Source organism: Megascapheus bottae, chromosome 11 (assembly GCF_031878675.1).
Source record: "Megascapheus bottae isolate mThoBot1 chromosome 11, mThoBot2.hap1, whole genome shotgun sequence".
NCBI classification, from domain to species: domain Eukaryota; kingdom Metazoa; phylum Chordata; class Mammalia; order Rodentia; family Geomyidae; genus Megascapheus; species Megascapheus bottae.
In genome coordinates, this window is record NC_143519.1 from 40796534 (window position 1) to 40808427 (window position 11894).

Consider the following 11894-nt stretch of genomic DNA (forward strand, 5'->3'; position numbering starts at 1 on the left):
GCGGGCGGGCCGGGGACCTGAGCGGCCGCGGTGAGGTGGGTGGGGCGACCGGCTCCCGGGACTGTGCTCTGGGCCTCCTGGTTTCCGGGAGGCCTGGGACAGGGTCGTGGAGGGGAGGAGAAGAGGTGGAGGCAGCGGTCGGACTCGAACCTGCAGCTCACTCTGGGAGGTGAGTCTGGTCCCCGTGGGCGGCGAGTGGAGGGTGGGGTGTCGCCCACGGGCAGGGTCCCCGCGTGATACAGGCTCAGTGTGGAAGTTCAGCCTCAGGAAGCGGGGGAAGGGTTCATCCCTGCGGGCGAGAAGAGGGAACAACTCCCGGGAGGAGATGGGGGGGACCCCCAAGACCCGTGCTGCCCCGGAGGACTGCGTCCGAAGTAGGTAGCCCGCATCCAAGCTGCTACGGCTTCTGCGATCACTGCCTGTGTCTCAGGCCATCTCAGCTGTTAAAAAACTGGAAACAAAAAAACTTTTCCTCCTCCCTCAGGAAGAAGGATACTATGTCATTTGCGGGAAAAACGGGTGGGGGGGTGAAAAACGAATTCAGACTCAGAGAGACAAAGGACACATGTTTTCCCTCGCACGTGGATGTTAGATCTGAATTATATATATATATATAGTATTATAATGTGTCTGTATATATAGACACATATAGGCCATGTGCATATACATAAACATATTCACTTAGGAGAGGATTCCAGTGCTGTAAGTTCTTTCAACAACTAACAATATAACAGAATGAGTACTTGGAAGCTGGAACATGTGTTTTGGGGTGAAGCAATAAGTGGTGGGGCAGAGGAATCATTGTTGATGTATTACTGTGTTGTGTGACTATTATAAATATATAAAACCAGGGAATGGATGGGTTGGGAAAGAATAAGAAAAGGAATGACACTGATCAATATCTGTTGTACTCCCAAATTGACAAGTTTGCAGCCTCTTTCTACAACTACTTAAAGAGAATTTCTTTAGGGCTGGGAGTTTGGCCTAGTGGTAGAGTGCTTACCTAGCATGCACAAAGACCCGGGTTCAATTCCTTGGCACCACATACATAGGAAAAAGCCACAAGTGGTGCTGTGGCTCAAGTGGTAGAGCTCTAGCCTTGAGAAAACCCAAAGACAGTTCAGGCCCTAAGCCCAAGCTTAGGACTGTAAAAAAAAAAAGATAACTTCCTTAACTGTTTAAAAAAATGAGGAGGAAAACAAAACCCCTATGCTAGGCCTCAGTATTTCATATGCAAGGCTGTGACTTAGCATGGCAGTTGTGTCAGGATTAATGACATCAGGGGTTGACATCCTATAATTAATAAACAGAACTTGAGGAGGCTGGGTGTGGTAGTAGTTTATCTGTAATCCCTGTCACAGGAGATATATGATGATCTTGGTCCAGGCCGGCAGTGGGAGACACTGAAAACAGAATGAAAGGAAAAGAAGGGAGGTAGAAATGGCTCAGATCATGGTCATAGAACAAAAGAGGTCCTGAGTTCAATCTCTAGTGAAGAGTGAAGGGAGAGAATGAGAAATAAGCAATAAAGCCAAACCTTGAGTTCAATTCCTCATAAAGGTGGAATGGGGGAGGGGGTAAAGATTGAAGGTGTCTAGGAAACAGGATATGGTCTAAATCAACAATTCCTTTCCTACTTAAAATCTTTTATAAAGGAAACGGAACAGAAGCTCTTGTTTTGCTGGAAAGATGTACCTCTACTTATATAAAATAAAAGATGGAAGCTGGGCATGGTGGCTCACAGTTGTAATCCTAGCTACTCTGGAGTCTGAGATCGAGATCGTGTTTCAAAGCCAGCCCAGGCACTAAAGAATGAGTTTGTGGCTCAGGGGTAGGGTGATAGTCTTGAGCTGAAGAGCCCAGGGACAATGCCCAGGCCCAGAGTTCAAGCCCCATGACCCACAAAAAAAATAAAAAATGACTGGTCATTTGGTGTAACTGTTGTGTTACTCTAATGAGAAATACTGAACTAGTTTTTCTAGGAAGTCTAGATTTGTTTTGCATACTTTAAAAAATAATAATGCAATGACTTCAATCAGGTACGAATTTCTGTTGTAAGAAAGCATATAACTTGGTATGCTCATGCTAATTTTTCTTCACAGGTGATTCATTTGACCCCCAAATCCTCTTTTAAAAGAGCATAGTACTGAAGGATGGCAGAAGCAGTGTTGATTGATCTCTCTGGTTTGAGATTGAATACTCAGAAAAATGGCCACCAGACATTACTGAAGACATTACATGCTGTCCAATACCCCCAGACTGTCCAGGCCAAGTTCCTGTGTGTAATGGGTTGCAGTGACATCAGCTGTGACAAGGATGGTGAACATGACACTTGTGAATGGAAAACAAGCAATGGATTGTCAGCTCTCTTGAGAGAATTTGAGACCATTAGCAATCCCAGCACAGCTGCCTCTTTGTATACCATTAAACAAAAACTGGATGAAAAGAATCTGAGCAGCATTAAGGTGATTGTACCCGTGCATAGGAAAACATTAATGAAGGCTTTCATTGATCAGCTCTTCACAAAGGTATACAATTTTGAGTTTGAAGCTCTGCAGCTACCTTTGAGGGATGACCTTTTGAAGCATTCCACTGAAAAAAACAAGGATCATGAAATTGAAGAAATCCAGAATGAAATAAAGGCGTATTTGAGGAGTCTGCCAGCTCTGAAAGGAGAAATAACTATTATCACAATTCCTTTGATTCCAGGTATATGCAACACTATCTGTTACTTCTAATGCATACATGAAAATTCAGCCTTTCTGCAGGGACTAACCCCTGCTTGTCACCCTTCTTTCTTTATGATTCTTGTGTACTTATTGCTCACTGGTATCATGTTTAGTACAAGAGGGTTGGTGGTTGCCTTGTGGGTCATTGTGAATATGTGAATTTGATGACCCCTACAGAGACCCTAAATTAAAAAAAATATTCTATGGGTATTTCACTTAAATTGCCCAACACTCCTGAAAAATGAGATTTAGTTTTGACCCTCGGTATATCTTTTATTTAGAAACTCTGAAGCCTCAGCTCAGTAATACTTTCAGAGATTAGTGAAATTTAAAATAAGTCAACCTGCCTTCTTAGTGAAAAAGTTATGCTGTGAGCTATGTAGTTTGAGTAGAATGAACACAGATAAGCAGAAAATATCCCTTAAAGAGCAGTAATCTCGTAAAGAAATAGAGCCATCTGTGGTATATGATAACATGGAGTTACAAAGTGCTGTCAAAATTAGAAATGAGGTAAGTAAGTAGATGTCAGTGTCACCAGGTAACCCTACTTAACCGGCTTTGATAGTTCAGTCTAGTCTTCAATAAAGCATGTTTAATCTCTACTACTTATCTTTACCAGACATTTTCATACATGGATTTACTACAAGAACAGGTGGTATATCTTATATACCAACTCTTAGCTCATGCAATCTCTTCAGTAGTTCCAAACGGAGAGATCCCAAGATAGTTGTTCAAGAAAACCTACGTAGGTTGGCAACTGCTGCAGGATTTAATGCAGAGAAATTTTACCAAATAAAGGTAAAACTTTTGTTTCATCTTTGGAAGTTTTAAAGTATATATAATCTTTTGATAACTACATGGACTTTAAACTATACATTTGCAGTTAGTATTTCATCTGATATTTTAGGATGATGCCATTGTCTTTCTTCAGTTTATACGCTGCCTAAAGAGCAATTCCCTTTGTGTGTCTAAATATTACATTTGTGTCCACAGATTTAGATGCATACACTTATTTTTTTTAACCTGGAGATTCTCAATTGTAAAAATATGGTTTATTCTCAGAAAATGTTGTGTCATTGCCCTTTTTGATGTAAAAAACGAGGTCCCTGAATGGTAGTAAAGGAAGGCATTTATTCAACAGCGAGAAGAACTAGGATAGTTATTGTGAAAGCGATGTCTTTTTCCTTACAGAATAATTAACATTTTATTTGAGTCTGAGAAAAATAACAAGATCATCAATTTGGTAATTCACATTTCTCCCTAAGAAAGTATAATTGATATTTCCTGAAAAGTACAACAAATAAAGATTTAGTGTTCCTGATGAAACATATTGAACTTTAAGTATTTTTTTTCCTCTGAACAAAGTATTTAAAAATATCACATTTGACATTTTACTATATATATATAGAAGTGAGATATTTATTAGGGTCTGCAATTCTTGATACTGTTGTGTATTTGGTACTGAAATGAGTCTTTCAGAAAAGCTTAGATGTAGGAGATTCCATTTTCAAAGCATTTTTATGCTGCATCTTTCATACTAGACTGACCATGCCAATGAAGTCTGGATTATGGGAAAAAAGGAGCCTGAATCTTATGATGCAATAACCACAAATCAGAGAGGAGTCACAATAGCGGCTCTTGGTGCTGACTGCATACCTATAGTATTTGCGGATCCCGTGAAGAAAGCATGTGGGGTTGCACATTCTGGTAAGTATTAATTAGTGGTTCATAATTTTACTAATGTTCTACTATAGGAAAATTATGTTTCTTCTGGTGAGTATGACAGGTGGGTACATTACTTTGTGATAGGGGTAGGCTTGCATGTGCATCAGAGTGAAGATGTATCTGAAGTCAGATTCTATGGACCATAGTGGAATTCCTAAAGGACATGGTACCTAAGAAAGTGGTAGGTTACTTGGGATATGTAGGTTTTAATGGTAAGTTAGTGTTTCTACCCAAGGATACTCTTAACATTTTGGGCAAGATAATCCTACATGATAGAATGAGTATCTTTGACCCTTGAAATCCCCCCTCTCTCACTTTGGCAGACAACACTGGGATTTGAACTCAGAACTACATACTTGGCAGGCTGGCTGTTCACTAGTGAGCCATTCCTTCTGTTTCTTCTTGCACCAGTTATTTTTTAAATAGAGTCTCCTTTCCTGTTAAGCTTGTTGATGGATCATAACCTACCAATTTGGGACTACTTGTTGTAGGTGTGGGTCACCAGCATTTGGCTATGCATTAATAGTGTCTCTCTCTCTCTCTCTCTTTCTTTTTTTCTTTCTTTTTTAATATTTGGACATAAATAAATGTAAAAATGGATAAGTTGGACTTAGTCAAAGTTAAAGTTATCTATTTCAAAGGACACAGTAAATTGGAAAGGCAACTCATGGAATGAAAAAGAATATTTAATCCCATAAGGAGTTCATATCCAGAATAAGGCATTTCTACAATACTATAATAAAACAAGTAGATTTAAAAAATGGACAGGGGAATAGATATTTTTCTCAGGGTGATATACAAATGGCCAACAGACATGAAAAGCTATTTAACATTTTTCATAATTAGGGAAATGTAAATCAAAACCACAGTCTTATCTCACATCCATTAGAATAACTAATACATTTGAAAAGTAACAAGTATTAAGGATATGAGAAATATGAACTCTGTGTATGTTAATTGGAATATAAAATGATGCAGCCCTTGTCAAAGCAGTACGGTGTTTCCTCAAACATTAAAAAAAAAAAGTAGGCCAAATTTGGTAGCTAAAGTATATAATGTTTGCTTACTCATAGGAAGAGAACAGGAGGATTGTGGTTCAAGTGTAAGGCCAGCCCAGGAAAAAAAATTCATGCGATCCCATTTCAACAAGAAAAGCAAGGGTGCCGGGAGCATAACCTAGTGGTAAAGTGCTCACCTGGCATGCAGGAAGCCCAAGATTCGATTGCTTGTTGCCACATGCTCAGAAAAAGCCAGAAGTGGTGCTGTGGCTCAAGTGGCAGAGCACTAGCCTTGAACAAAAGTGTCCAAGGACAGTGCTCAGGCCTTGAGTTCAAGCCCCCAGGACTGGCACAAACAAATAAAAAAAAAAAAAACAAGAAAAGCTAAGTGTAGTACATGTCATCCTTGCCAAGCAAGAGGCTCAAGGTTCAGTCCAGACTTGGCATAAGTGCGAGACTCTATTCAAGATATAACTAGAGCCAAAAGGACTGAGAACTGCCAAAAAAATTTTAATAAAATTATAATCCAGCAATTCTAATTCTGGATATCTAGAATTTAAAATGGGATCTGGAGATCTATTTGCACACTTAGGTGTATAGTGGCATTGTTAACAGTATCTTTTAAGAACTGCAAGCTAAGTACAGTAGTAGATAAGGGGATTAGCAAGACATGGTATATGTACCATATATGTTATGTACCATGTATATATTATTTGGTCTTACCAACATAGGAAATTATGACACATTTTACAACATGGAAGAATCTTGAGGACATTATATTAAATAAACCATTCACAAAAGATAAACAGTATATGAATCTACTCTTTAAAGTATCTAGAAGAATCAAATTTCTTAGAAAAAAAGGGAAGAGAAAAATGAGTTTTTCTTTCATAGGTCTAAACTTTCATATTTGTTTCAGAAAAATGTCGATGGAGTTTAATACTGAATTATATACTTAACATGATTGAAAGGCTATATTTTGTACAGTTTTTAACCACATGGGCAATAAGAAAACTAAAAAGATGGGAGTTAAATGGGGGGAAAAAGACTAAAAAGATACAAGCCCTGTGGAAATAGAGCATATGGAACATTTTTGAAAGGAAATGTGAAGGAACAACCATTAAATATTTATTCTATGTCAGATACATTGTGTTCCATCTCAGTTACTACCTTGTAGTATTGGTATTGTACTCAATTAATGTTGTGATTCATTTATTATTTCTGGACTTTGAAATGTGCCCATATTGTATCTGTTCTTTTTTATCACAGACATAAATTCAGTCTTATCTCTTTTTCTTTCCATTTACCAGGCTGGAAAGGCACCTTGTTAGGTGTTGCAATGGCCACAGTGAATTCCATGAGAGCAGAATACGGCAGTACGGTGGAAGACATTATTGTTGTACTGGGACCGTGTGTAGGACCTTGCTGTTTTACTCTTCCCAGGAAAACTGCAAATGCTTTTCATGATCTTCATCCTGCTTGTGTACGATTATTGGATTCACCAAATCCCTACATTGATATTCGTAAAGCCACCAGGTAGACTTGATTTCGTTGTGGAAATTTAAGTTTTAATGTTGATTTTCACTTCAGAAATGAAAACTACTTTATAAGAACCATTAGTAACTCCTATGACAGTTCAGGTAGCAAGTATTTTAAGTACCTGAAATACACATACAAAATAAAACTCATTGTAGATTATGAGATCTATTCTCATTACGTTCAAATAACAAAGTTTCTTATCAGGTGTCTACTGTTGATTTAAAAATGAAGGAAGGAACAGTTGCCCTTTAAAGGGTGTTGCATACAGTTCATGTAGAATAGTAAGCATAAACTTCGTTTCCTTTGATGAATTCTTTGAAGTATGTTAACTAATGGAAGATGATATTTTGAAAGTATTCTAATTCCCTATATATTAGGGAATTCCCTTTAAATAATGTAAGTACATAGCCACTCTCAATGTTATTTGGTACATTTTGAATTTATGAAATTTTTTTTAATACCTAAGGAAAAATTGTCATTTCTACAAAGAAAGTTGATGTCTAATTTAAATTGTATTTCTATTTCAGTCAGTAAAACCTTACCCAGATTCTTTGTTATTTAATATATAAGTATAAAGGCTCAAAATTCTTATATGTGACCTGTAGAATAAATATTACTAATTTTTACTCATCTTTTCTATTATATAACAAACTGTTGAGAAGACAAGCTTTCTTGGAAAAAAATAGTAGGATAAAAGGAGATGGAAAGGCCAGATGATTAAAAAAAACATAGTGTGGTTTCTTTTCTTGCTTTTCTTTTCTTTTTTGCCACTCCTGGGGCTTGAACTCAGGGCCTGAGCATTGTCCTTGGGCTTTCTCTAGGCTAGTATCTACAAAACACAGCACCACTTCTGGATTTTACTTTGTATATGGTACCAAGGAATCAAACCAAAAGCTTTGTGCATGCTAGAAAGGCACTCTACCACTAGGCCACATTCCTGTCCCTTAGTATATTTTGTTTGTTTGTTTTTTTATCTTGGGTCTTGAACTCTGGGCCTGGGTGCTGTTTCTGAGCTCTTCAGCTCAAGTCTATCACCGTATTCCTTGAGCCACAGAGCCACTTCTGGTTTTCTAGTGGTTAATGAATCTCACATTTTTTTAGTTCCCAGGCTGGATTTGAACTGCAATCCTCAAATCTCAGCCTCCTGAGTAGTTAGGATTACAGGAATGAGTCACTGCACCCAGCCCTAGTGTAATTTTTATATGAATCAGACCCATCTTGTCTACAAATACCCTGGTAGCAAGTTTTTTTTGTGAATATGCACTTGAGTTTGATCATAAATTTCTGTGCCCATATCATGTCTACAGGCAATCTGAAACTTTATGAGTTCATATTTGAATGTAGGTACTGAATGGTAAAAAAAAAATTTCCTATTTTGTAAATAAACAATTTGCACTTTCCGTGCATCTCTTTCTTGAAACTCTGACACTAGTAGCTATCAACATGTTTTTCCTGTTATTTTGGCTATTGGTAAAATAAACTTCTGTATCTTTGAAAAATCTTTATCCCAAGGATTCTTCTAGAACGAGGAGGAATTCTTCCAGGGAATATTGAGGATCAGAGTCAAGATCTCAGCCTTTGTACATCATGCAATCCTGACAAGTTTTTCTCCCATGTCCGAGATGGCCTTAACTTTGGTACACAGATTGGCTTCATATCAATTAGAGAATGAGGTACAGTAGGTTCTTCATTTTCTAATCTCTCTGTAATCAGTGCCTTTCTCTTTCTCTGTCTTTCTCTCTGTTTTACCTTCATCCTCTTTCGGTTTTATTTTTCTTTTTGATTTTTAAGAGGTTTTAGGGCTGACCTAAAACGTGGTAAACTTAACCTTTCCGAACATAGGCTCAATGGTTTCCCTCATTTGTCATAATCAGTAGAAACCTTGGACTCTCATAGCAGTGATTTGCAATAGAACAAAACCTAGATACATAAGGCCATATAGTATGACACTAAATGAAAGGACCTCTAGGATATAGAAACAAAAGCCATATAATGAGTGATTGTTGTCCTTAAAGTACTATGTTATCTCTCATCTCTTTTGCTGTCCTTTGGTTATCTCATATTGTTACACTATCTTACTTTGTTATCTGATATATTGGATATATTTCTATTTGGTTATTTGAAATTGGATAGGAAAGGGGAGAAACAAGATGAGGAGTGGGCATAGGGGGGAGGGAAATAGGGACCAAGACATGAGAAAGGGTATCAATGTATGTGAAGTAATGCACCTTCTATTAATTACAATAAAAAATATATGAAGAAAAAAACTTAACCTTTCCCTCTCCAGTACTATACTACTATTAAAATTAAATTTTAATTGTAGAAATTGTTTAACTCCTGCATGCATTAGACTTAAAGAGGAAAAAAAATCTTATTCATTTTGAGTCATCCATGCTTAGCATGTAGTACTTGACAAACAGTGTATTCCATAAATAATGAACTGAACAGGTCCACCCTTGGTTTTCCTATGTAATGATGAATAATCAGGCAGGCTGTTGCTAAATCCTCTGGTTATCTCTATTTGAATTTTTTTTTCTTATCATAACATCATTTTTTCCCCCCTGGCATTGGGATTTGAAGTCAGAGCCTAACACTTGCTTGGAAATTTAATTGGGGGAACGCAGCTACTTTTTTCCCTCAGCCAAGACTAGTTCTGTATCAGAGAATGCTCTCTCAACAGAGCATGCAGCGTTCAAAGAGTCATGTATGGAGCAGTCAGGAGGAAGGAGACACCTGCCTGGACAACAAGATCATCTCAGTCAACCCTGGCAACCAATAAGTTGACAGATGGATCTGGGCGTTATCCCTGAGCTCTTCAGCTCAAGGCTACCCCCCTACCCCTTGAGCCACAGCACCACTTCTGGTTTTCTGGTGGTTAACTGGAGATAAGAGTCTCACAGACATTTTAGTGCCCAGGCTGGCTTTGAACCACAGTCCTCAGATCTCAGCCTCCTGAGTAGCTAGGATTACAGGTGTGAGCCACTGCCCCTGGCTTCCAGATGGTTATCTTTAAAGGGACATATAGTAAATGCTTAATGTGTTATGGGACACATAGTATCTGTCTCAACTGCTCTACTTTTTATAGGGCAAAAGTGGACATGACAATACAAAAATAAGTGGATATGTCTGTGTTCTGATTAAACTCTTTACAAAAGAAGAGAAATAGTTTCTTTAGAGCATTTCAGGACTGTAACTGAGCACTAACCCTTTAGTAGAAGATCAACTTTTCCTAAAGAGCCTTTTAACTGAATTAGGGTTTTTACGTCTTTATGCTGGCTTTAGCTCCTTAGTATACAAAAACTTTAAAATAGATTTCACAGTTCATATTAATTTGTTCTTGTGTACCAGTCCTGAGGCTTGAACTCAGGACCTAGATGTCCCTGAGATTGGGTGCTCAAGGGTAGTGTGATTGCTTGAACCACGGCTCCACTTCTGACTTTTGGTGCTTAATTGGAGGTAAAAAGAGTCTCATGGACTGTCCTGCCAAGGCTCCCAACAAATGCTAATCCTCAGATCTCAGCCTCTTGAGTAGCTAAGATTATATAGGTAAGAGCCAGGCATGGTGGCTCACGCCTGTAATCCTAGCCTCTCAGGAGGCTGAGATCTGAGGATCAAGGTTCAAGGCCAGCCCAGCCAGACTCTTATCTCCAATTAACCTTAGAAAATGGGAAGTGGGGCTTGGCTCAAGGGTAGGGCAGTAGCCTTGAGCTGAAGAGCCCAGACCGAGTGCAAGCTTCATGTCCCACAAAAAAAAAAAAAAGAGATTATAGGTGTGAGCCACCAGCACCCAGCTCTTACCTTAATATTTTAATTGCACTAATTTGTGTATCATGTTGATCTCTGTTCCTTTTTTCAGGTACTTGGCTGGATTTTTATATAACTGCTTCCAGATTCCCTCCTTCCAGGTTGACTGCAGAACAGTTTTCACTGATTGATTTATATAAAGCTGAGAGGATTCCCATGAAGCAATCATCTTTAGGGTATATTTTTACTCTTAGCCAACACCCAATGAGCTGCATTTAATTCTAATGATAACTGATAGAAGAGTCAGTATGCCGTTTATAGACAGAGATTATTCTTAGAGCTTGTCCCTTCTATTTGTGCCTTCAATCAGAAACTGGTCTATTCAGTTCATTTTCTGTCACCTAACATGTTTATCAAGTATAAGCAAATATGAATCAAAATAAGGTTTTTTTCTTATGGTCTAATACAGTGGAAGAGTGGGGGAAAAACACTTTCTACAAAAGTTAATTTTAATAGGAGTAGAATAATATGAGTAGCAAAGGCTTAACTTCACCTGGAAGGCAAGACAGAGAGGTATTACAGAGAACATGACATATGGCATGTACCACAAAAATATGCAGTTATTTGACAGATGGCAACCAGTCATAACACTATGAACCAACACGTGCAACTGAAAGTCCATAGCGTCCTATGCAGAGAATGAAAGTCAGTGGGGATTAGACAAACAAACTGGGAAAAGACATATCTCATATGTCTTAATAGTTTAGAGTTTATTTTCCTGGAAGTGAGGATTTTGGTTTTGTTTTTATTTTAACGGGATGGAATCAAATTGTGCGAGTCTAAGGTTTAGGTAAGAGATAGTCAAAGTATTTTCAAAAAGAAATCAGATGCCAGTGGCTCACCTCTAATCCCAGATAAAGAAGATTTCAATTCAAGGCAAGCCTGAGCAAAACATTCAGGAGATCACAACTCAGCAAATAGCTGGCGACAGTGGGTAAATGCCTGTCATCTTAGCGGCACAGAAGGCTGAGAGCTGGAGCTTGTGGTTCTAGACTTTTCCTAAGCAGAAAAGTTGACAAGACCTCTCTCAATAGAAAAAATAGGTAAGCATAATGGTGCTTTTCATCCTAGCTACTGCAAAAATACAAATATGATATGG

The 11894-nt window shown here is 38.2% G+C and overlaps 1 protein-coding gene across 1 annotated transcript; it reads left to right on the forward strand.

The window, feature by feature from the left end:
* Nucleotides 1–2110: 2110 nt before the first annotated feature.
* On the forward strand, nucleotides 2111–11150 carry Lacc1 (laccase domain multifunctional purine nucleosidase 1). Its single transcript, XM_090342092.1, has 6 exons — nucleotides 2111–2709; nucleotides 3349–3527; nucleotides 4271–4436; nucleotides 6763–6988; nucleotides 8504–8664; nucleotides 10848–11150. The coding sequence occupies exons 1-5, from the start codon at nucleotides 2154–2156 to the stop codon at nucleotides 8661–8663; spliced, it is 1287 nt and encodes a 428-aa protein (XP_090198218.1). The 5' UTR covers nucleotides 2111–2153; the 3' UTR covers nucleotide 8664; nucleotides 10848–11150.
* The last annotated feature ends 744 nt before the right edge of the window (nucleotides 11151–11894 follow it).

What these genes read in the sequence shown, in the direction of transcription:
- Lacc1 (XM_090342092.1), top strand. Translation starts at nt 2,154, where the DNA reads ATGGCAGAAGCAGTGTTGATTGATCTCTCTGGTTTGAGATTGAATACT. An exon ending in ATGTGGGGTTGCACATTCTG is followed by an intron (nt 4,437 to 6,762) that starts GTAAGTATTAAT and finishes TCCATTTACCAG; the next exon opens with GCTGGAAAGGCACCTTGTTA. An exon ending in GATATTCGTAAAGCCACCAG is followed by an intron (nt 6,989 to 8,503) that starts GTAGACTTGATT and finishes CTTTATCCCAAG; the next exon opens with GATTCTTCTAGAACGAGGAG.